Source organism: Syngnathus floridae, chromosome 8 (assembly GCF_059516105.1).
Source record: "Syngnathus floridae isolate MCC-2025c chromosome 8, RoL_Sflo_1.0, whole genome shotgun sequence".
In the NCBI taxonomy this organism is placed as follows: domain Eukaryota; kingdom Metazoa; phylum Chordata; class Actinopteri; order Syngnathiformes; family Syngnathidae; genus Syngnathus; species Syngnathus floridae.
Genome location: NC_142420.1, coordinates 4167829 through 4193204, shown reverse-complemented (window position 1 = coordinate 4193204; position 25376 = coordinate 4167829). Strand labels below are relative to the sequence as shown.

General features: G+C 42.9%; 2 protein-coding genes across 11 annotated transcripts in view; both read left to right on the top strand.

Moving 5' to 3' along the window:
- Positions 1-10935, top strand: part of tmtc4 (transmembrane O-mannosyltransferase targeting cadherins 4) — a 66227-nt gene extending 55292 nt beyond the window's left edge. For 2 of the 4 annotated variants that reach the window (XR_015859925.1, XR_015859922.1), the window contains exons 22-24: positions 2160-2307; positions 7589-8252; positions 8344-10932. The gene's annotated coding sequence lies outside the window, so the exon portion shown is untranslated. Of the gene's footprint in view, positions 1-2159; positions 2308-3596; positions 3781-7588; positions 8253-8343 lie in introns of all 4 variants that reach the window. The other 2 variants (XR_015859923.1, XR_015859924.1) reach the window with 2 other exon arrangements.
- Positions 10936-17247: 6312 nt separating this feature from the next.
- LOC148394052 (uncharacterized) lies at positions 17248-24917 on the top strand. Of its 7 annotated transcripts, XM_088383451.1 has the most exons (10): positions 17249-18501; positions 18607-18674; positions 18755-19590; positions 19690-20937; positions 20997-21119; positions 21962-22119; positions 22207-22275; positions 22346-22454; positions 23267-23336; positions 23594-24460. In XM_088383451.1, the coding sequence occupies exons 6-10, from the start codon at positions 21974-21976 to the stop codon at positions 23611-23613; spliced, it is 414 nt and encodes a 137-aa protein (XP_088239577.1). In that variant the 5' UTR covers positions 17249-18501; positions 18607-18674; positions 18755-19590; positions 19690-20937; positions 20997-21119; positions 21962-21973; the 3' UTR covers positions 23614-24460. The 7 variants fall into 7 exon arrangements, 4 of the variants coding, with proteins under 4 accessions (XP_088239574.1, XP_088239577.1, XP_088239573.1 ...); XM_088383448.1 differs by having other exon boundaries at positions 17248-18501; positions 22207-22454; XR_015859939.1 differs by adding an exon at positions 24527-24917 and having other exon boundaries at positions 17250-18501; positions 20997-22119; positions 22207-22454; positions 23594-23732.
- Positions 24918-25376: the final 459 nt, after the last annotated feature.

Here is a 25376-nt window from a genome sequence, read left to right as displayed (position 1 = left end):
ATCATACAAGCTTTGTATTGTGGTATCTTTTTTTTTATCAGGGTTGCTTTGTCAGGAAAAAAAAAAGGCTAACTGTACTTTTTTTTTCCACATTGGTTATGCCATGTGACATGACGGGACGATGTTGTTTGTGAGCACTTGAACGTCTCGCTTGTCATCTGTTTAAGCCGCCGTGGTGCACAGACTGTCCAGACTGGCGCACAATGAGTTGGAAGGCCGCCAAATAAACGCCTCCTCTGCGAACATCACACATCTCAAACGGCCCTTTCAACTCTCGGAGGGAAACAGAATTTGTGCATAGCGCAAGACAAAGAAGGACATAATTAAATATCTTCAATGTATGACATGAAAGCTAAAGCAAAAATCAAGGTCGTGGGACCGTCCTGCTCTTTGGCTCCATGTTATATAATGTTATTAAATAGTCCTGATTGCATATGTGCTTAATGGTAACAGCACCTGTCGTTTTATCGTTTCACCATACTGAAGAGGAACGTTGGCATGAAGGATCTGCAACACGAGAGGAGTCATTGCAATAGAAAATTTGGAGATTTTGCTAAGTGAACTCTTGCTAGTAGTTCCCAGAGTATTTCAAAATTTAGCCCCGAAAGCCATTTTCGCTTTTCAACACGAGATTTTGGAAGCAGCTTGATCTCAAGTAGACTTTTTAAAAAAAATCTCGGGAAGTGATGCCCGAAAATACTCTTTTGGGTTAAATCTTCAATTTAGGGGAATTTTTTGGTAGTTTGAATGAATTTATTTCTGTTTTTGGACACTGTGTTTTTGTGAGTTGCATAAACATGAATTTAAAGGCATAGTATGAAGTTGAAGCTAAATTAAGCAAAATAAGCAAAATTTCCCTCCCCTTCAAATAAAACAATGACAAACCATCATTTCCGCTGTTAATCAATTACCTCAGCTAATTACGATCCTCACAGCATTCCATCATCATACGCTCCCCCGCCAAAGTGAGAGTTATAAAACGCGTAATTTAGCTCTGACCTTTGTCAAGAGTTCGTCACGTCTCCATCTGTGCATGAGAAGCTGTGAGCGAGTAGGGTCAGGGGGAGTTATGTGATGACCCTTGCTAACCGCTTTAGCTTGCAACTGCCTGCTGGTGCAAAAACACTATGCAGACGTGAACCCCCCACATGGTCAAAAGGATCAAACAGGCCTGGAGAACACTGCTTGTTTCAAACAAAAAGGGGGTCTATTTGGCGGGGGTGTTGGAGGGACGCTGGTGGGTTCCAGGGCTATGTTTTGGGCTCGGAAAAAGAAGCGATAAAGTTCAGGGGGGGAGGGAGACAAAACAAGAAAATGCTAATGAGTTAAGGTTGAATTCAGAGCACAATTGGGGGAAAGCACGAAAAGCGTGCCGTTTGAAGTCTAATCCCCTTTTAAATTCTTAATTAGGAATCAACAAGCCAAAAGTCACTTTGTTGTGCTGACCCACGCATGCGTGCTTGTTGTAGGAGCTGAAAAGAATATTTCTGTTGCAGCTCCACACAATGCAACATTCTATTGCTGTTCAGCTTTAAACAGTTTTGCTGATTTTCTATTTTTAACATTATTGGACTAAAGGATGAGGACAACAAGATGGAATGTCTCTAGTATCATGGTTCTAAAAATGCCTAATTTTGAGTATGGGTTATTATTTGATGTTTTCTATGAGAAATATTTCTATACATCATTCAAAACTTTTTTCACCATCAATGGGAACTACAACCTCTAAAACTCAATTGATTAAAAAAAAATTGGAGAAGCTAAAATAAAAACCGGATTATACAGTTGCACAAATGTGCACACCCTGCAGATGTGATGACACTCAGGCCATTACCCAAATATGCAATTAAAAAAAGTGTGTGTGCGTGTGTGTATGTTAATGCCATTTCAATTACCTCAATAGAGAAAATTGTATTTGCTATACGGCTAATTTCAGATTTCAGCTTGGTCACAACACAAATTACGTTCAAGTACGATTCATAGGTGAATTCCTCCGATTTGCAGGTTAAATTTAGACATGATAATGCATCATCCAGCATATCTCCTCTCAGCGTGGGTTTATGAAATCTCCTATGTATGCAAAGGGAAAGCTGACTAACCAAACGAGTGGGATTAGTTTCTCACTACTTTATTTGTTTATGAGTGTGTGGATGTTGCAGATGCAGGTGGGGAAGCGGCGCTCTACCAAACAAGGCAGAGTAGTGAGTGGCCTCCTCCTGTGAGTAGTGATGCCTCATGCTGATCCGTGTGCGAAAAGCAAGTGAATGTCGCCAGACAGCTGGCGTGGAGATCTACAGTATGCAAAACGTAAGACACACACAAGTACACAAGATGTTCAGGCACTCTTAATGAGACGTTTACTGAGAACATGAAGTGACTATATATTGGTATTTTGCGGTCATGGCCTTAAGCCACCCCTTATCATGGCTCGAGCAGTCGAAGAGTAAAGGGATTATCTGTCATTGCTAAATCAGAAATTTATAGATTTTGACTGAAGCAACATAGGAAGGCCTCGGCTAAGGACGACCTAGAGAGAGAATTTAACTCCATTCAAGATCTTTATATTCACCCAAAAAGTGTAACATCATTACTCAACTTGACCATAAGACACTTTATAACACTGCTTGACATTTTGTATCCATACGTTTATCTATCCATCTCCAAGATTCAGGTTACTATGACCATAATAATCTAGCCTGCCTATCACTGCATAAGATCACTGCCTGATGAAAATGAATCATTTATTTACAATAAAATCCAATCAGTGCTAATCACCCCTCTATTAAAGCTTGTGCCCTTAAATTAATGTCATAATGTCCGTCCATGTTTGTGGATGTTTTAATTTCTAACTAAGTGGCAAAATGATATTCAATTAGTTAATTAAGTGTGATCCAGCTGTGCGCCATCTCCCCGCACCAGGGGGCGTCTCCCTGCGGACCGCTGCTTTTTAAGCCTCTCTGTGCTAATTATCACACTGACATTATCAGCTTCTACCTGCCTTCTCTGGTTTACCTAAATGTTATTACAGGATGCCAGATCGTATTGCATGATACATTTTTTGGGAGGGCTATAGTGTTACATGAATGAGTTCATATTTGTCCAACTAAAATAAATCAACTGAAGTTAAGACTTTTAATTTAAATGGTTTTAAAATAGCGGCGGCACAGTAACGCACCGGTAAGCAATTCTGCCTCACAGTTCAGAGGGCGCGGATTCGATTCCACCTCCGGTCCTCCCTGTGTGGAGTTTGCATGTTCTCCCCGTGCCTACGTGGGATTTCTCCAGGCACTCCTCCCACATCCCAAAAACATGCATGGTAGGCTGATTGAGCCGCTCATAAAACAAATTCTATTAAAACTTTGGGTAAACAATTATGATCTGGATCAAACTCACTTTGGTTCATTTGCTAAATAAATAAATGACGATGAGATAAAAGCAAAAGGAGTCAGGAGTGAGACAATGATGATGTTTGCTGTTTTACGGCGTTACAAAGGGATTCTATAGATAACCACAAAGATGCATCCTGTGCACCGCAATCAAAAAGTCCACCTACGCTCACGTCTGTAAACACACACACATAATCTTTGTATTTTTAGGCTCCGATATCCCCCTGTTTGGATGATTAAAAACACAGAAGGACCCCCCATTGACGGCGCCCATCCTAGGGTTCCGGCCAGGCCTTGTCTACCCGACAACTGACAGCCTAAATGTGATTAAATGCTGACCAGGAGGCAGGGGTTTGCCGGCCATCCATGGCGAAAGCGATTACCATGGCAATGGGTAATTATAGCTGTCATCTTTTATCCTGCTGGCGCCAGGTTGATTGTATTCACTGACAATGATAGACTAGCTTAGCATGTTAGTCAACCCCAAACCTCCTCCCGAACTGCCAATCACTTGTGTCCCCTCCCGTTGTCGTCAAACATTCACAGGCCCGTCACGGCTTCCTGGTGGCAAACCACAGCCGGGGTTTATCTCCCCGGTTCCCCTAGCTATCCCGTAGCTCTCATGCACATGACAACTCAGAAGTGCAAGTGTTATTACAAGGAAGCTCCTGCTGAAGCATTAATTGAAGGGAGTTACGGCGGGACAAAAACAACAGGGGGTGGCCGGCGTCCATTATCACTCATGCTTTCAACAGGTCTCACGTTTGGTAAACTGCAAATTGCAAAAACTTGCAAGGGCAAAATGTTTGACACAATTTGATCTGCAACCATATGGTGCAGGCAAAGATGAGATGATGGCGGTCGTCGGCGGCAGCCTGGGGGGTTGATGAGGTAAACAGTAAAACAGAAAAATAAATAAGCATCAGTAAAAGAAAATGTGGCCAGAATGGGAAAACAAATCAACAAAATCATGACTATTCAGAGTCATTAATGAGCCTGCAAGAGGAAGTGTCAGCCGCTCCCCCCCACTTGGTCCTGGTGTCCAACCCCATGGCCGTGCCCTCGCCTCCCGCAATGCTGACAACAGCCATACTGTGGATGCTAAAAAGCCAACTGTGACGTTTGGGAGCCGCAGGACTGCAAGTTCACATTGAGAACAACACGGCCTTCCCTGCTTGCTTAGTGACACTTGATGTACATTAGCCGCGTTTATAAAATCTCTTAATTATTCCCACACCCTTAATCTGACCCAAAGTGGCTATTAACCAGGATTTGGGAACAATCTAAACAACATTTAGCAAAGAACAAACATAAACTCCTGGTCATTGAATTTTAAGGTTCTAAAGCAGGGGTGTCAAACTTATTTTTGTCGCAGGCCGCATCATAGTCATAGTTTGCTTTAAAGGGCCATTAGAATTGTCAACCCAACATAATAAGACTAATAAAAACTGTTCAAATATTTAAAAATGAAATATTGAAATCAAATCAAATATTTAAAAATAAAAAAATGTTTAATTGCTAACAATATCTCTATTTTTTAAAAGTGAAAACAATTAGAAATTTTGGAATTGACATGAATTCGATGCATAATTTGTCTTCGCGGGCCACTTAAAATGATGTGGCGGGCCGTATCTGGCCCCCGGGCCTTGACTTTGACACCCGTGTTCTAAAGTCAACTTGGCGTGGCAGTGGACTTGGTGACAAGAATTGTTACCTTTATACTACACGGAGCTGTTGTCTCACTAAAAAGAATTAAAAAGTATTAGTAAATAACCAAATAATTTATACTACAGTATGAAATGTTGTGCTTTGTTACCTTCCCACCAAGTCTTTTACTACATCAACATCTTTTGTTCTAACCCAAATATATATTCCAGGTGGTCTTGTTTGGGCCTGTAAATTCCCTGAAAGTGGATGAAATTAAGATCTGCCTATTCCATTTACAGTCGCGGCATGGTACTGACAAAAACAGATGAGTGTTTCTCTCGAGGGATCTAGCGAGTGATTCTCGGGTATGGAACCAGTTAGTGTTGCCTGTTATTGCAGCTGATCATAAAAGGTAACGTGCATGGGAACTCTTCTGTAAAAAGTGGAAAATGTTTGTTGCTCTAAAAACGTGTTGATATAAAACAGTGCGGTGGAAGTGTTCTCCAAGGCGGAGTTAATGGTAACGTTAAGGGGGAACATATAGCGAATTGTTAATGCGAGCTCTTTATAGCCTTAGCAATTAAATATTTCTTCATTTTGAAAAACATATATGGGTAGATTTTAATTAAGGTATGATTAATTTCATGCAATTTAAAAGGATTTTAAAATATATTTTAGTACACTCATTAAAATATTTTAAAACTTCACATCTAATCAAGCTCTATACCAATTTTTTTTTAAAAATAAAAGAATATTATTTATTTAGATTATAGGCTTAGTCTCCCTGATTTTCTCCAGGTACTCTGGCTTAGATTCCATTCAATTGAAGACTCTAAATTGTTCGTAACTGTGAGTGATTGTTTGTCCAATGGTTTTATTTCACAAACTCCTGCAATCATAATCAAAGCGTCTTTCTCAAATTAGCTTTGGGTACAATTTGGGAGACCACATCCTCGCTAATGTTTGACACTATCCAAGCACCTACTCTGTAGGCCTCGACCCACCAGTAGTGAACGGGCAAGCAGATTAGCAGGAATCCTGGGAGGAAGTTTAAACAAGAGGAAACATTAAGTTTAAAATAAAACACAGGAAGCAAGCTTAACTACAACTCCTCCCAGTGGCTGTCTTTTCTTTTTTGGACCCAATTATTATTGGTTAACGGGATTAATTACTCCAAATTCTCTTTCTGTTCTTTCTCCCTCCGAGCAAATGGGCAATAAATCCTTACTCGTGCTGCACAGACTGAGAGGAGTGCTTTGATTAGCATAACAAGTTAGGGAATCATTAAAGTGCCCCCAGTGAAAAAACATCCCAGCACACAGGATGCAGGCTGGGATTTAGGAGGGCTATTTAAACAGAATAAAATAAATAGTTTGGGAGGCGGGACAGAGGTGCTTAAAAGACAACAGTGATGTCTTCTCACACAGAGGAAACAATAAGAACACAGAGGACCAACTGTCATAGGTGTTATTTCAGCCACCGTTGCTGTTGTCTGGGTCTGTTTTTTTACAACAAGAAAGTAGTAGTGACTGTATTCCTTCACTGTATATTTACATATATTGTGTAAACCATGATAAAATATGTGTGGACTGTCAAAGGACAGACATGCTTTCAAATGGATGGACAAGTTTTTTGTATGTTTACCTAAAGGATGAAGACACAACTATCTGTATATGAAGGAACATGAAATATTATGTATGTGAATAGAATATGTTGTGTGTTTATTATTTGTTTACACTGTGGGATTGTATATGCAAATTGGCAGCCAGTTGTTTAATCATGTGATCAACTTTACATCAAGTGGAGATCCTGCAGTTTTTTGTGCGTGCCCATCTCCAGTGAGTCCGTTATGCTTCGGTCAAGTTGACCGTGTGCCTCTCCTGTATTGAACGTAATGGGTGGGTGTTCACTCCCACAACGGCACAAAGTTTTCTGCCATGTTGATAATATGGCTTTAAATGAATACACAGACATGTGTACATATCGACAGTATGTATATAGATTTAAAGACAAAGAGCAGACAGAGGGAAATTGTTTATGTGGTGTGTCTTCATGTCAAAGTCTCAATCGACAAATGAAATAACATTTAAGTTTACGTAACACACAATTATTATTAGATGCTGAATTGAATAAGAGTCAACAAAAGGACTGGCGGCGAGGGGAAATCAAATCTGGTCTTTCTCACACTTGTCATCTGCTGCGAAGAGCAGAAGCGAGCACGTCTTTTTACAGTTTCTCCGCTAAATCCCAACAAGTTTGCCCAAGCGAACAGATGGGCTCGCTAATTAGCCGCGCTCAGGCTCTACGTTGCTTTATAAAGAGGGAACAGGTTCCAGACATTTTGACACATTTTATTAACATATCATACCTTGAAGTGATGCTTCTTCCTTGTGTGCTACTCTTTTGCTAAATGTGCACAAACAGTCCTGAGCATTTATATGAACACACACAGCAGTACACAAATACACAAAAGATTCGGCTCTCTGCAACCAAACACCCAGTGTTGTATGTTAATATGCACAATTAGCTCAGCATGCATGTGTGTGTGATTGCAGGCATGCCACATTGATGCTACCTGGTGTGTCTTCAGCGCCATGATGCCGTGGAGGCCTCCTGCCGGGCCCACTTAGAGGTGGCGGCGACACGGCAGCACCCACCCACCACGTACACAACACAACATAGATGACTGCGGCGTGTATAAAAGAAGGGAAGAAAAAAATACCATCATCATATCACCACCATGCATCTTCCTCAGCCCGGCGATTCAGCGGGCGCTCATTGCCATGGTGATCCTGGTTAAGAGGCTTAACCCATGCTGATGGTTGCTGGGGGACACTCCCATTGCCATGGTGATGGCAAACGGGAGGACACTTGCATTGCCATGGTGATGATGGCAGGAGCCGGGCATGCCAACCAATAAGATGACGGATAGATGCCAAGCAGGAAAGGGATGTGAAAGGAACGACCAGAATGTCTAAGGTGATGATGTTTTCGTCAAGTGTGTCTTCAATGGTTTCCTCATTTCACTTGGAAGAAAATACTGCAGGCTACTTTATTTCCTCCCTTTCTTTTTTAGGATAAACAAAGACGGGAGACTTGATGCATCTGGTTGTGATCTCTTGTTTTGGAGCGTTAAATTCGACACTGTAAGCCATCGGAGTTCTTGCAAACAAACGTGACCTCATTTGGTCAACAGTGTGTCACTTTGCAATATCAGAGGTGAGCATTCCATCAGTTTTGACGGAAGGTCATTTTTTTTAATCTTGTGGCCTGCATAGACGTGTCTCACGAGGCTTTTTGGTCCAAGCAGATGTCAGAACATTCCACGTTCATCCATGCGCTCATTATCAGAAGTTGTGGGATGACAACATGCCCCCCACATGCAGAACTGCGGTCACCAGCGCCCCCGTCAACAGAGTCAACAAGTCACGGGTAGTGTGAAACCACCCGCCAACATTCATGTAAGATCCAAGAAAAGGTATGAGTGGAAATATTCCACATAGAAAGAGGAGAGTGGCGAGAAAAGAATGGACAGACTGCTGTTTGACAAATATTGTGAGACGTGCTCCAAGGCTTTGCTGCTGTTTTCTTTGCTGACATCAACATAAATTTTCCTGGCTGCGGCTCTCCTTGCCCAGCGTGGGCTCGGCACTGGGAAACCAGAGAGGAAATTCTCTGAGCCGCGAGGGAGCCGAATCAAAGAGCCGGAGCTGGGAGACCTCTGGCACACTGAACTCGGACGTGACCCCCCCCGACAATTCTCAATCCTGCTCACAAACACACATTCAAACCACCTCTCGCAGAGATCAATTCGCCCTTCCGCTACATACTTTGGACCATTGCTCAACGCTTCACTTCTAATCCTTCCTCGGTTAAGTGTGCTTCAGTTGGCTTCCATTTTGTCTCAAAAACGGATTCAATTTTGCCATGCTTCTATTTGGGTACAGGTCACATTGGTATTGATCACAAGGGTGCAGCAAGAAGGAACATGGTAGTCCATTTGATTGCTTGGTCGAAAATCATTACTCCAGTCCTACACAGTGGTCTGACTGATATATATCATTATTATGAACGGTTTGGAACTCAAAAATGACTACAGGGAATGTTTGTTTCATATTAATTAGTATTTTTGCCACATTATTAACTTCTGATGGCATGTAGAGTAGCACTTGGATTCTCAGATTTGTTTTAGCAGAAAGTGCCACCACTGTGTCTTTATCTGCGTTTTTGTTTTATCATCTTGTGTTCTTGTGGTTTGTCTTCGATATCTGGTGCTGCTCTTTTTATTTATTTTTTAATCAATATGTGCGGGTCTTCACCTGCCTTAAGTCATAACCGAAAATTCTTCAATAAGTTTGAGATATTGCAATTATACTATCATGGATTTTGGAATATCAATTTAGATTTGCATTTAAGCTTCTGCTATTGAAATGAATGAATGACAACTTCCCTTCTGTTAATTGTAAATCGATAAAATAGTTGTGTGTGATGGAGAAAAATAAGGTATTGGATCTGGATCCATTTTATATTCCAAGTCTTGCGTGTTGTATAAAGAAATGTTTTCAATTTCAGGAGATTTTGTTCCTTAATCCTTTGAGTAACGTGCATTATTTCCAGATGTGTATGAATGAGCCATGCTGCTGTGACGTTATTTTTGAATTGTTGCAACCATATACTGCACTTCTTATGTATCATTGATATTCTACCAAGACTTCGACGGTCCCTACAACCAACACTTTGGCTTCCTGCAGTGTTCCTTTCAGCTTTATAAAGATCCTGCAATTTGTGATCCAAGTATTTTGAATGTTTCTGCTTCTACAGATAATACGCTCTCCTGGTGACATCTGTTGTGCTTTGTCAGATGTCTATTGATGAAAACATTGGATCCTCTTCCTCTTGTTTAAGAAGTGTGTTCTTGTGCAAACGTGAAGATGGCACCTGTTTTTTGGGGGCGAGTTGAATTTAGCCTCTGGGTAAATGATGGGGTGCTTGGATGTTGTCACAGTTCAGGTTTATTCCGTTGGTCTGCAGGAAAGCAACCACCTGTTGCTTTGTAAAGCTAACATCCAGCTTCCCCAGCTCACGTGCTGCTGTCAATGGTGTATGGATGTGGTTTGTTCTAGAAACTGGTGAGGAGCACATTTTTCATCCTGGTGTACTGCTCTATTTCCGAGACTCAATCTTCTCGGAAGAAATGCATTTTCCACATTTTTCGTTCTTTCCTGCTGCAGTCTGACAGCAGAAACATCTGCACTGAGTAGCTGACAAGAATTCGTTTTAGTCCTTGATTTTCTCTTTTTTTATCCTCCTCAGTCCCACTGCAGGTTACCCTAGGTGTTCGAAAAATGTTCCACACCCTCGGACGATTGATTAAAATCTCCCAGACTGGCCTGGTGGTTGCGCATGAAAAACAGGTACAAACTTGATTGATGATGCAAACAGATTTGGAAGCTGGTGTAAACGAGCACAACCAGGATTGGGTAAACCTGCTTTTTTTACAATTTGTAAACCTGCTTTGTTCCATGGGGCAGTGGTGGTCACTCATCGAGACCTCATTAAAACTCTCCTCTTGAACACATTGGTCAACTTGGCGTGATGATGATGTAGTTAGTCACAATATGCTCAAAATGTCGTGTTGCCAGGAAGTGCGGCTACGCTCCACGTCCCTTCCGACCATTCAGTTCAAGCGTGACACATTACAACACCGTGAGTATTTTCCACCAAGGCTCCTTTGAAAAGAAGGGGTGCGACCACAATGACCGCCACAGCAACTGGGTGAGGGGGGTCTTCTTCCATTCCATTGCACAATTTGGATGGATGTAGTCTCATCCCAAATGAAGTTGAAGGACAAAAAGCTGCTAAGAACACAACAAGTATGTGTCATACTCTAAGTCCATTTATGATCAGGCACCAGGTGAAGACGAGGGTCCAGCTGGCTAGTCATGAATAGAGGGATGCTCTTAGCTCTGACCTTTGCATGTCTGTGCAGTGGAGTAGGAGCCTAGGGAGGGGGTGCACGATGGATAGAGGGGTACAGGGCATGAGGGAATGGACAATGCAACTTTCAGATGCCACCACAATAACTTCAGTGTGAGAGGAAGGGAAGTGCTCAAGCGTGGCACCCTGTTCAATCCTTTTTTTAAATCGCCTTCTGCGTGGAGGATGGGTAGAGTCATAATGAGCTTGTGAGTAATTATTCCTTGACAGACTTTAAGGCAACATTTAAAGCAATATTTTCAAGCCTTTAAATGGCTGTCGTGCATGTTCATACACGTCTTCAAAAGTCTGTAGAAGTACGTGAAGCAAAAAAACTAACTTTAAAGAATGAACACAAAATAAAAATGCACTTTTGTGTAAACCTATGTAACATCAGTGATCATTTTCTGGTTTGATATTGCTACAAAGCTAGCAGTGCACTTCAAAGAGGTGTCCAGGCTGGTCTAGCATAATTATTTACTGGCAACTGTGTTATTCCAAGGTCACCGTGGCAACAACAGAGTTGCTCTAGTGGTTATTTGTAACAATTGCAGCAGCAATAAGATTTTGAGTTGCTTGGAGAAATACATGACGTTTGTGTTCTTGTAAATTTGAACGGTAGGAAGAATCAAAGCGCAGCTCCTGCACTTTATACAAGTCCGTTTTTGCAAAGCAAATCTGGTTTGAATTTAAAAAAAAAAAAAAAAAGCACAGCATCCAATGACGATGACACATCACCGATATGCTGTAAATCTTTTTTTTGATGGCAATAATTGACAGTCTATTGTGTTTTTTTAAGTGCAGCAATAACGTTATCTTAAATCTGAATGATGCTTTACACAAAAGACCAAAAGGTAGTGTAGTCCTTTGGGACTATTTTGAGGGTTGAACTGTGGCTATGAGTATTGAACAATGAGGCTATGCTCCAACCCTTCAACCCCTCCCTCATTTCTAATAACATAAATTACAGATATTAAGGGTGAAAAGGGCTCTGAAGCTTTCATTTATCCATCAATATCTTACGTAGAACTCCCGGCTGTTCGCCCACTCTCTCTCCCCGTGTATCCTTTTTGATCTTCACCTCACTTTATCAGTAAACACTTGTTCTTCCCTCCTATCAAGGAGGCGAGAGCTGGATGACTAGAGGACTCCAAATAATGCAATTAAACACTGACCGCAGGGTTCAGTGCTGCTTATCAATACACCCGGCGGGGGGCCCGAGAAAGGCTCGAACTGGAGCGCCGGCCGGCTACTGCGAGGAGGCGAAGCGTTTTATTAGAGCGCATCTTAAAAACCCACTTGGTTGGAAATTAGGCTGGTGATGGTTGTGCTTAAAGAGGACAAATAATGAAAAGGGAAGAACAGCTAATTGTTAGATTCTGGCATAAATGTTATTCTCAGGTGGAACACAGAGGGACAAGGATGTGCAAAGCTGCACGCTGAATGAACTTTTATTGGACTCGCTTTTTCAAGTTAAATCAAATTGGTTTTCTTATTTTATTTATACATGTCCCACGGAGGTTTAGAGAAATAGTTTTCCCCCTGTAAGGCAAGAATCAGAATCGACGGATTTTAATTTAAATGCAACAAACTGTTTCAAACATATATATTCAAAAGTACTGGCAAGTAAATGTATTTAAATACACTCGGACAAAGTATATTTAAATATTTTTGCCGATCAAAGCATTTTCACTCCACGTTGGCAGCTCCGTTTGTGTGTGCATGTGTGCATGTGCGCGTGTGTGTGTGTGTTTACAGGGCGGGGCAGATTTAATCAACTGCTCCAATCTTGTCATATTGATTAGACCGCAGCTTGGCTGATTCCTGTCGCCAATTAGCTCAAGGAAAGGTCATTAACATGGCAGTTCACATCCTTATCCCACCTGCACTGAGATATTTACACAAAAGTCTACACGCCCATATTCACATACCAGGTTTTTATAATATTACAAAAAATAGACCCCAAAATAAATCGCTTCACAACTTTTTCCAACATTGCTACCTTTTTAAAACGAAGGATAAAAAAATCTTCCTCATGGAGTCAGCCATTTAAGTTTGTGTTAATTGTTGCCTAGTGCACAGCAGAGAAAGCTAGTTCTTTTTTTTTTTGTGCGGCGTCACTCATGCGGCAACGTGTACAGCATATTAAATTAATTCTAAATTTTTGGTTGAGTTGGAGTTTGCAGTATGGAATATGACAGAGAATGTTGTGTGTTAATCCTGTGTTTATCATAATATGAGCCACATTCTGCCAACTTGCTTGGTTCCGCCTGGTTCCACACAGAGGGAGCGCAGGTATGTTTAACACACTGAAGCATATGCTAATTAAAAATCCACACGGCACTGTCCAATCAATATGCTTAATTAATTTGTCCATACATCACCATGGGATTCAATTGTATTCAACGTATATGTTTTGCTTTTGAAATATGTATCTTACACATTATGCACAGTGTAAAAAACACAGATTCCAACTCATTTCCTTGGCCTGTCTGTGTTATAATGGATTTTATTTCATATTTTAATCATTACATTTGACCTCTTGGCAGCGGCAGCTCATCATCCAGAGGTGAGTGTGAATGATATACATTTCACCTGTGATTAATGTTAATGCAACTTTGGAGCTAGCCATGCATGTCTAGCTGCTCTGCACCCGAATTAATTCTCCCTGAGAGTTGGGAACACGGGAATAGCATTTCCTCAAGGGCTGGCAATAATCAGAATGCCCCCCTTCCTCGACACACTCTCGAATAATCTCGCACTTCAACCCAGGCAACGTGGGATTCTTAATTCAGACTCCCATTTCATTAGAAAGTGCTAATTTGATAAGATTCAAATATCAGTGGGGTAGGAACGGTTGTTATAGTCCTGTGGACTTTTTGCTATAAAAAGACTGCAATTTAATTTTGAAATACAGGTGAGATCTCACATGCATTTTTATAGAAGGGCAGGGGGTAATTTATGACTTTTTATTTCAATCAGCATAAATAATATACAGACCATATATTGTTTTTGAATTGTGTTAAGCATTTACCCCATTGTTGTTCAATTATTATTGGTGTCGGCTCCAGGACTCAATTCTAGACTAATAGTGGAAAAAAATCATTATGTGCGTGGTGTTATCTTTATGTGTGGGGTTTTCCACAGATTAAAAAACTAAGATTTGATTTGTATATAAAAGGACATAGTTTGCACTTGATATGTTCTCCCAAATCTGGCATCATTGGGATCTCAATGGTTCCCGTTAGAGTTTAAACATGGTGTCCTTTTGGTGGCGTGGCTCAGCTGGAGACGCTATCCTTTGACAAGGCAAGTTCTCATTTTTCAACAGTGTTTACGTAGGAATGGATGTGAAAAAGTGTCATTTGAGTTAAGAAAACATTGTTAAATTGGAAAGATAAAATGGCTGCCAATATCAAATGTTATCAGAGAGCACATAAAATCAGAGGAAACTTCTGATGTTTCTCCAGTCTGACCCCTTTTCCTTTCGCCCACTCCTTCTCGGGTGGGGGTGGGGTCTTCCACTGGCCTTAGGGCCTCTCATGGGAGCCGGCACCTCCCGGTTGCGGTGCCTCCTGAATTCCAGTTTAAATAATACTGGGTACCAACTTGAGGTGGCATGGGGGGAATCATGAGTGTGGGTTAGCCACGGTTGTTCTCATTCATCAGGCTGAATAGGCCTGGACACTCGACACGTCACCGAGTCCGAGCTGTTGCTGTCCTCTGGATGATTCCAACCCGATCAAAATGGGAAGCCAAGGTGTTAAAGCAAAACCAGGTTATGGAGCCCTTCTTCTTACAAGTAGAGGCCCTCCAGACATCAGGCGACAAGTTGCAAGCAAATGTTCAGATTAAAAAAGCCATCGACATAGAGACAAAAACAGTGGGACACGCTCACTCTCAATACAGTAAGTAGAAATGTAGGGATTTTAATCAAAATACTCGAAAAACACTTGGCTGGGAAGATTATGGTACCCATCCTATCACCTACTTTAATTGCTATCTCGGCTTTTGTCCGTGTGCGGTATATTTGCGATCCCATTAAGAATTATCATATCATTTTATCATCATTATCATATGTGAAGTTTCATGGTTGGAAAAGACACTTCTTGCCTCCAGCCAGGTTCACTTTGCTTGAAGCAGCCCTGCAGCATTTCTTTGCTTTTCTAGCTAAATGTGACCCCGCAAAGACTTCTTCTTCACACAACAGGTACGCACACACACATGAACACACAGACATACACACAGGCATTTTTAAACCTGAACTGCTAATGCAAAAGAAACAAAAACAACAAAACAAGTGGGCTGAGATTGAGAGTGAAACTTCGCCCTTTGTGTTTTTTGAGGCAGCACATTAAGAGAACTCAAATATATCATGTCAGAGATTAGATAAAGCAAACACATATCCGAAGACATCTTCACACGTACTTTAACTCCATTAAGATGACATATGCAAGAAGAAAATCATTTTAAAGCCAAAAATAAAACTAAATCAAATAAATTAAGTCTGAGGTAAAGAAAAAAATCCAGTGATGACCACCTGCGAAAGGAGACTATGATGGATTGTGTTTTCATGGAGTCCCTGCAAAGTTGCTGAAACGAGTGAAGCAACATCTGTGCACACACACACACACACCACACACACACACACTCACACATATGCACACACACACAGAACATAAACACAAACAACAGGCCTGCTGAGTTGAATTTACTCCTATCAGCTGCTTCTGACCACACAGGCCACCCTGACTCTATATGCAACACTTTCATCAATGGGGGATGGGAAGAGGGAGAGTATGTGTGTATATTTTATATATATATATATATATATACACACATATAATGGAAACAATGGAACGGAAACAGCACATTTAAGTGTTAACTGCGTAATCGCTGTCCTACAGTTTCTCTTCCAAAGTACCAAACGTGGTACTTTGGGGTATGTCCAGACACTCCTATACAGCTTTATTTTGTTATTATTGCATTGTGAAAAGTGCTGATGAGATGGCCATGAGGTGAAATAAAAGAGATAACAATGGCAGCAGATGTTGCAAAAGCGCGAATAGGAAGGTGAGGTCACATGCATATTAGTGTCAGGATAATAATGATGGAATGGCAAGTAACACACACACATACACACGTACACACTCGCACGCGCACAAACTCGTAGGTAAAAGGCCCAGGCAAGGATACAGAGGTGTGAGGAGGGGCCCCAGAGGCAGTTTCCTCCGAGTAGCAGCAGGGGGAGCAGCTCCACTGTGGTTCCGAACGGATGTTGGTTCAGCCCAACGGGTCAGGAAGTGTGTGCTTGTGTATATTTTCAGCTTTTTTTCCCCTTATGTTTTCATTGCACTTTTCTGTTTTCTCTTTAGCAATGTTACATAAGCATATATTCACAAAACTTTGCGTCTTGACAGGGAAATTGAAATTATCCAAATTATTCAATGTTGAATAAAAGGTGAATAATTGTTCAATTATTCAAGATAAGGTCACAGGAATTGAGCTCAAGCAGGAGGTGGGTATTCTATAAAGGTGTGCCGTTTGGTATGTATTTGTTTGCTTATGCAAAATAAATTTATTATGATGATACAAGTGTTAGAATGAATACCTCACTGTGCCTCAATAATGCCACAAAGTCAGTATTTTTTTATACTCCATTTACGAAACTTGCATGTGTCCACATTTGGTCGATTCCACAAGTCTCTATATATTTTCAATACATTAGAAACAAATGAACTCATTCAAAATTTCTTAGTGCTTAGGTGATCAAAATACTCTACTAGATAAATGTAGTTCCTTGTTTTTGCTGGACCAAATCATAGTTAAGGTAAGTACCTCTATTGAAGGCGCAAACAGAGCATTTTTTTTTTAAATACAATAACACACACAACTAAGCAATACACCAGACAAAAAACAATCAAGTAAACACGGTAATGTCGACAACGGCAACTCACACATTTTTCTCTATATTAGAACATTCTGTGGGAACAACATATACATCAAACAATACAACTACAAAAAATGTATATATAATAATAATTGGCTCGGGTAATTCACACATTTCTTTCTATAATACAACACTTAACACTAGTGTTGGCTCGTGAGTGAACGATTCGTTCAAAAGGACAAATCTTTGCAGTGAACGAGAATGAACGAATCACTTCCTACAGTGATTGGTTGAGGTTATATATGAAAGGAAACAAAGAACGAATCACTTTAGGAAGAATAGCAGGTGCCACCGGAAAAACTTGTTTGGACCCGTTTGAAAATCATTTATTTGATATGACTCAAGAATTGTCTCTGTGCAACGGTGTGGTGTTTCTTAACAACTGAATTGAAAATGAGTCCACGGGAGCACTGCAACGGCCGCAGAATTTTTGCAAGAACCATTCATTTTAGGATGAACTATTTTCATTTGATAGAAGGCAATGGCGTTAACCACTCGACCAGAGCTCTTGCTGTGCTTAGGGTTAGGGTTTGTGTTAGGCTTGCTCTCGCTTTTGCTGTGCTTAGGGTTAGGCTTGCTTATGCAACCAAATCACCTCAGTTGTTTATCACTTCCTCTGATATTTTTGAACTTACCGTAATTTTCGGACTGTAAGTCGCACCGGAGTATAAGTGAGCAGCAGGGGGGGGGCCCCATTTCAACCCCTTTCACTGAGTGCCAAGCAGGGAAGAAATGGGTACCATTGTTATAGTCACTGGTATGACTCGGCAGGGGTTTGAACCCACCACCTCCCAAACTCAGGGCGGGCACTCTCCTCTCAGGCCACTGAGCTGGTAAACACTTGTGTCGTAGTATAACACTTATAGTCGTTTTGAAATAACGTGTATACCTATATACGCCTAAATATTGTTATCCAATATATCTACTGCAATTTCACATTAGATTGCTGGTTTGAAATTTGCTTTTGATATTATTATTTTTAATAAACATTTATGTTAAAACGTGTCTGGCGTCTTATTCCTTGTTTTTATATTCGCCAATTAAAACATAAAAATCAGACATTTTATATGACAATATGTGTAGGTACACTGCACGAGGTTAAAAAAAAAGAGAGAATAAATAAATAAAGGGTTAATTGCACAACAAAAGCACGTTTACAAATATACAATACAAATATACTCGATACAAATATTTTCATTTGATTGAAGGCAATGGCGTTAACCACTCGACCAGAGCCTGCTCGGAAACCAAAGGAGATTTGGTCATATTGATAGGGTATCCTCCATCCAAACATGTTCGGTGTTGAAAGTTTCAACGGATAGTCCGAAGCCACCCTTTCCACAGTAGTCACCATGACACCTGGCGACCACCTGGTGGCGTCAGTGTGCCGAGCGCCGTTGGACGATCAGGAGAAGAAGATTTGAATCGACGGATGTGACGTCAGGGCTTTAGGTCAATTGAAGACAGGTGTGCTCGCTCAAGGGGAGTTATCATATGCAGGTGCCACCGAGCGCGTGGCGGCGGCGGCGGACGGTTTCTCAGGTAAGCGAGCATGCTAGCAAATGTTTGTCGTCTCCTGCCGTTTCTCACGACGGCACGCTTTGTTGCTTTTTCTCACAAGCCTTTTTTTTTTTTAAATTTATTTAGTTTGTCGCAAGATTGTCGTACTCTCGTGACTCGGCAACGTCACGTCCACCGCGACGGTGGGCCTGGAGGTAAATTGTAGGCCGCAGGCCATTTAGCCCGTGAGCAAATGTTTGCAGTTTCTTACGATGCCATTTATTATTTCTTGCAGGATTTTCGCTGTCTAGGGAGTGCTTGAGGTTTCGGCACGGCACGCCACAATCCACTTTGCGTCGCGTCGTTGCGCGTTTTGGTGGTATTTTAAATGTCTTTCGCGGTTGTTTTTTTTCATGCTGGCCAGCATTTTTTCATTAGTCTGTCTATAGAAGGTTCGTTAATGACGCCGCCGATAAGCGCGCGTTTGTCTGACTATAGGAAATGTTAGTTTGACTCTAGTCAACTAAACCATTTTTTAATTATTTTATATTATCCGTGTGCCATTTCCGTGTCATGCAAACTGCTGGTGAATGCAACGTATATGTTACGTCATGTCCAAATCGGACCAAATCCATTCAAAGATGGCCCGCCCGCACGTTCCGTTACGCAACAAACATTTGCGCGGCGGGTTATTTTCTCCCGTTTTGGACGCCACGCCGCCAACCTGGATCATCTGTCCAATGTGAGGTGAGTTGTAGATGATGAAATTAAAATATGAATTATAATCTTTAATAATTCTTGTCATGATTATATATTTTTTCAAATGTAAAACTACTTAGAATGTATCAAATTAAAGTATTAACTATAATTTTGATAGATTATCGTAACTTACTACAATATAATAACTTTTTTTTTCAAATGTAAAACTCCTAGTATGTATAATTGTTGGTAAAAAATCATGCCATTGGCACTCTACTCAATGTCTATTTTTGTTGCAATCATTTACTTGTCTTTTGTAGCACTAAAACAGGCCGCCCAGCCAGCATCCTTCTGTACAAAGCAAGCAGGAGGCTCTTGAAGGAGCCCTTTCAGTGATGTTGAGGACACGGAGGAAGAGTAGTCCTAAATCAGGTGAAAACCTGTTTTTGTCAAGTTTCAGCTTCCCAACACACAATGGTTGTCGAGTTTTAGCTTCCAGCACACAATTAATGTCTGTCTGTGTTTTTGTAGGCTGCAAGAGGAGCCGAATGGAATAAGTATATAATTCCACATGAAAAGGCGCAATGGCCTATCCAAAGGCGCAATGGCCTGTCCAAAGGAGCAATGGCCTGTCCAAAGGAGCAATGGCCTGTCCAAAGGAGCAATGGCCTGTCCAAAGGAGCAATGGCCTGTCCAAAGGAGCAGTGGCCTGTCCAAAGGAGCAGTGGCCTGTCCAAAGGAGCAGTGGCCTGTCCAAAGGCACAGTGGCCTGTCCAAAGGCGCAGTGGCCTGTCCAAAGGCGCAGTGGCCTGTCCAAAGGCGCAGTGGCCTATCCAAAGGCGCAATGCCATATCCATAGGAGCAATGCCATATCCATAGGAGCAATGCCATATCCATAGGAGCAATGCCATATCCATAGGAGCAATGCCATATCCATAGGAGCAATGCCATATCCATAGGAGCAATGCCATATCCATAGGAGCAATGCCATATCAAGTCAAGAATCAAGCAGCACGCTGCAAAAGTCAACATGTGCGGATCATGTGCCCAGGAGGGGGCAGTGTGGTTGCCTTTGGTTATGGGTGCACGACGGAAAGGTTGCAGGTGGGGACAGTGTTTGGGGGTCTGACGGTTGGTCTTGCTTAAGAGGTTGTGGCTTATCTGGATCCAGCGGTGTCTTGTGCTTGGTTGCCATTGACGGCTCACTTGGGGGAGGACGTGGTGACTTGGATGGAGACAAAACTGAATTTTGACGCGGAGACCAATGTCCAAGCTTGCCATATGACTTGTACCATTTTGTGTCTTTTTCTAACCTGCCACTGTCGTGCTCGCTGCGTTCTTTGTTCTCCCCCATCGGTGTAGGGCGGCGTTGGAGCGAGCCGATCCCGAATGTCCAATTTTGCAATTTGACTTGTACCATTTTGTCTTTTTCTAACCTGCCACTGTTGCACTTCATCTAACCCTAACCTACCACCGCTGTGGTACTTGCGGTCTTTGTTCTCCCCTAGGTGTAGGACAGCATTGGAGCGAGACGGTAGCATTTAGTCTTTTTCTAACCTACCGCTGTCGTGCTTGATCGAAGCTGTGTGTCCTTTGTTCTCTAGGTGAGGGGGCGGTGTTTGGGCGAGCGGGTCCACGAGGAAGACGTAGTGATGCGAGCAGCGCCCAACTCATTGCATGTTCTGCCATTTGCAGGCCGGACGCAAAAGGGGGGGGGGTGACGCACGGCCCCATCCGACCGGGCGACGCTCACCAATAGTAGCTAGCCGCTGTGATCAAGTAAGCAAGTGACCGACAACTTGGGGTGCTCTTTGAGTTTCTAACATTTGTTTCTGCAGATGGCGACCGGGATGTGACGCGATCTGATCAGAGGTCAACGGACCGCTGTTGCATCGCTCTGAAGTCGCCGAGTTCTGAGGGAGACCCGCTTCCCTGGAGGCGTCGACCTGCGCAGCTTCAACGTGTGAAATGGATTTTTTTTTTTTAAAATTACACCAGCGGTGTCCCAATGTCTGCTTGAGGGCTGCATACTGAAACAAATTCAGAATTCTTTGACGCAAATTCATTAAATCAATCACGAAATGTTGCCATTGATATTTAGTCCTACAAAGCAGTGTCGTGTTCAGTCGTGTGGTGTGTTGATCAAGTTGCCCCGAGGCTGCCATTTGGACACCAATGGTGACATGTGTGTAGGGCTGCACGTGTATTGGAAAACTGCCATATGGTGGTCTAGGTTATTGACATGCATTTTAAGACAGCAAAGATTTTTTTTTTTTTTTCATGTCTCAAATGAAACATGCTTTCTTGCCTAACTATTTGTAATGAGTTAAGACTAAGTCATTGATGTAAGTTAAAGTTAACTCATCTAACTGATCTTATTGCGATCAAATAGTTAACCTCCATCCAAGAATTTTGCACAACTTGCCTCAATGCAGTGGTCTGGCCCAATACTGCCATATCATTGATTTTCCAAAATGTTGTGCAGCCCTCATTGAGTGCCAAACGCGCAGCGACGGCAAGCGCAAGCGACCGCGCAGCGACGGCAAGCGCAAGCGACGGCAAGCGCAAGCGACTGCAAGCGACCGCGCAGCGACGGCAAGCGCAAGCGACGGCAAGCGCAAGCGACGGCAAGCGCAAGCGACGGCAAGCGCAAGCGACGGCAAGCGCAAGCGACGGCAAGCGCAAGCGACGGCAAGCGCAAGCGACGGCAAGCGCAAGCGACGGCAAGCGCAAGCGACGGCAAGCGCAAGCGACGGCAAGCGCAAGCGACGGCGCAGCGAGACTTTTGTGCTTGTCTTGCTAGGTGGAAGAGACGATGTATGAAACGAAGAGCCGGTGGACGGAGGCCACCAGACCCGCGATTGGTGAGCGGGGTGCAAAGGAAGGAATCACCCAAAGAAAGCAGTCGCCAAGTGTTGAAGAGGAGCCTGATGCACGACTGGCCAAGGCTGGCCAGAGGCGGTGACATGGCAATCCAATCTGCAAGCGTAGTGTACACACTGTTGGTTTTAATTTAATTTCCTTATTTTTCTGCCTTTCACCTGGCAGCGGATGGGGCGAGCGCCAGCCTCCACCGAGAGGGACTGGGCTGCACCCACAAGACCAGGGAGGGGGCAGGTAATGAGCACGTTGACAGAAGTGGGCCGCATGCAAATGAGTGCCGTTTGTCTTTTTGCACTTGTGCGAGGCGGAAGACGAGTCCAACACCGGCCGGAGCAGACCCGGCCGGACCTTGGCCCGTGACGAGCGGCCCACACGAGACTGATGGGTGCAGATGCAGCCAGCGTTTCGGGGGAGTATGACTTTGTTTTTTCTTTTGTGCTTTCCCTACCCCTGTCTGTTTGAATAGGGTAACTAGTAGCACGCACGGGCATTTGGGTTGCTGTGACCCTCTAGATACGAATCGGCAAAGTAGACACCCCCTGCCTGCCTCCCTTCCTCCCCCCTTCCCTTCCCCCCTCTCTCTCTCTCTCTCTCTCTCTCTCGCTCTCTCTCGCTCTCTCTCGCTCTCTCTCGCTCTCTCTCGCTCTCTCTCGCTCTCTCTCGCTCTCTCTCGCTCTCTCTCGCTCTCTCTCGCTCTCTCGCTCTCTCTCTCGCTCTCTCTCTCTTTCTCCAACGCGCCCGGCAGTACCTGCATGGCCTGGTGCACTCAGGATGGAACGTGGCTATACCTTGCCCTTTGTGGAATACCAGGGTATAATGTCTGCCAGACTGGGTCCCAGTGTCGTCGACGGTGTCGAGGACAAGGAGCTTCTCCGTGACGCTCTCCGTGACGTCACGTTTTCCTCTTTTTTTCCTCTCTGGGCCAAGCCAGCTCTACTCAGGGGGAACTGGCCGGTTGCGCTTAAGTGCGCACCAAAGCCTCTTCTCATCTCCTCTCGCCCTCTCTCTCTCTCTCTCCCTCCCTCCCTCCCTCCCTCCCTTTTTGTAAGGGGTTAAACATTTCATAACCCGGATCGCTCCAATGCGGGAGGGCCGTATGAGACATGCGCCAGCCCGTGCGTGCCGCTAGTTACCTGATTCAAACTTACCTTAGTCAAGGTTGGGGGGGGGGTGCTAGTGGAATTTTTCCCCTTGCCAAAACCAACACAATATGTCTGCCTTTCAGGATTGCTGGGGCACTGGATCGGACGAGTGCCTGCACAGAGAGGGACTGGACAGGACCGCGGGACCAGAGGGTAATAATAAAAAACTTTATTTGTAGAGCACCTTTCATACAAGAAATGCAGCTCAAAGCACTTTACGACAAAGAAAGAAATTATAAGCATTGAATTCTTCATATAGGAACAGACATAAAAAGAAAACAAAAACATTCATGTGTGCATACGCTATTAATAAAGGGAGCTTAAAATAGGAGCAAGCTTTAATAGACAGGTAATGAGTACGTCCACAGAAGTGAACCGCATGCAACAGAGAGCCGTTTTTCTTTTTGCAGTGGCACGAGGCGGAGGATGAGTCCAAACGTCGAATACCGGCCGGGGGGGAGACAACCTTCGCCCGTGATGAGCGGCCGACACGAGACGGACGGGTGCGGATGCGGCGAGGGCAAAGCGCCCAGCCAGCATTTAAGGAGAGTATGACTGCGTTTTTTCTTTTGTCATTTCTTTCCTTCCCTCCCTCCCTCCCTCCACTTTTTCACTGGGTGTGCACACTGGCTATCTGCATGATGCCGCTTTCTTTCTCTCTCAGCGCCGCGTCATTTTGCAATATTGTTGTTTTACTGTTGTTTTTTTAATCATGAAATGAACTGTTTGTACTGTAATTGTGTGTGTGTACCACTGAACTGCAATTAAACTGTGAACTGAATTCAAGTGGTCCATTTTAAACATTGGCATTGGCAGTCTATCGTGCATACAAACTGGAATCATTTGAGACATTCTCAATGACAAGACAATTGTAAAGTTAGGCTGAAACAAAATTGACTTAAATATGCAGTGTCAGGCTTTTTATTTATTTTTTTAACTACACAAAGAAAAGCTGCATGCATTCTAAATTGTTGACAAAAGCCAAGTAGCCGGACACCCATAGATGCAAACGACAAGTGTACAAACGGTCTCTGTTGCGATCAGTAAGTCATCTTTGGAAACCCTGCTTTAAAATGGCCACCGAACTCAGAATCTTGCAGAATGTTGGTACATTTTTCTGTAAGAGTAAAAGCTGTTATTTGAATCTAGTCAGAGCCATTTTTTGGTTTGTTTTGAATCGTCATGCATCATGTGGGCATTCTTGTGAATAAAATCAACAGTGGTGTGTTTGCTTCCTGTTGGTGGTCTTGTAAATAAAGTCAACTTTGGTGTCATCATTCGCGATGTGCCTCAATCGATGGTGCATCTCTTGAATGTGAAACTTCTTGCATGTTTTGTTGCAGGGCTTGCCGTCCCCATTGGCTGTCTGACTACAAAGAAGGCTGCTGCTGTCCAGTCCAGGTTGCTGCTATAGTCAATTGAATTTATAAACACAGCGTGTAACTTCCAGGACCTTAGCTTTCAATTCAAAGCAGAGTTGCTAAACTACACGGCCAGCCTCGGCACATGTACTGGGTGGTACCACCCAGTTCAGAGTGAAGTAAAGGCCAGAATGTTCTTATTCATACCGGCATCCTTATGAAATTGACCATATCAGAAAGGCTACATGAATTCCAAGTGCGGCCACCGAGTAGCAGCATATTTGCCTCAACCTGTCTGATGCTGGGTCAATGCGATGCACCTTTTGTTGTTTTGCCCAAAACAACCTAAGAAATAAAGTACTGCCGTTATCTCGCCAGTGTGCATGTGTGTTCAAAGTACAAAACTCATTTGCGTGATAGTCTAAACCACATGCTAGATATTTGCATCAACCTGTCTGATGCTCTATTTAACTGTATGCGATAATTTTTAACAATTTTAATCATTTAAATTTTTAAGTACATTACAAATGAAAGGCGCCCCAATTAGACAGCTGGGTCAATGTGACCCGTCTTTTGCGGTTTGTTCTGCCCAAAGCAACCTAACAAATGCACATAAGTACTGCCGCTATCTCGCCAATGTGCGTGTCTCTAAAATGTACAAAGCAAGCAAATTCATTTGCATAATAAACTTCCAAACCACATGCTAAAAAAATATTCATGTGATGCAGAAAGTCTTCTGTAGCTTGCTAAGATTTGCCAATTTGAGCAATGCCGTATCCGAACCCGAGGCTGGGGGTTGCCCGTTTTTTTACACCTCTGCTAATGTGTATCA

Coding starts and splice junctions, on each gene's coding strand:
- LOC148394052 (XM_088383448.1), top strand. CDS start 21,978: ATGAAACGAAGAGCCGGTGGACGGAGGCCACCAGACCCGCGATTGGTG. Junction 22,120..22,206: donor GCCAAGGCTGGCCAGAGGCG/GTGACATGGCAA, acceptor TTCACCTGGCAG/CGGATGGGGCGAGCGCCAGC. Junction 23,337..23,593: donor CAGGACCGCGGGACCAGAGG/GTAATAATAAAA, acceptor TTCTTTTTGCAG/TGGCACGAGGCGGAGGATGA.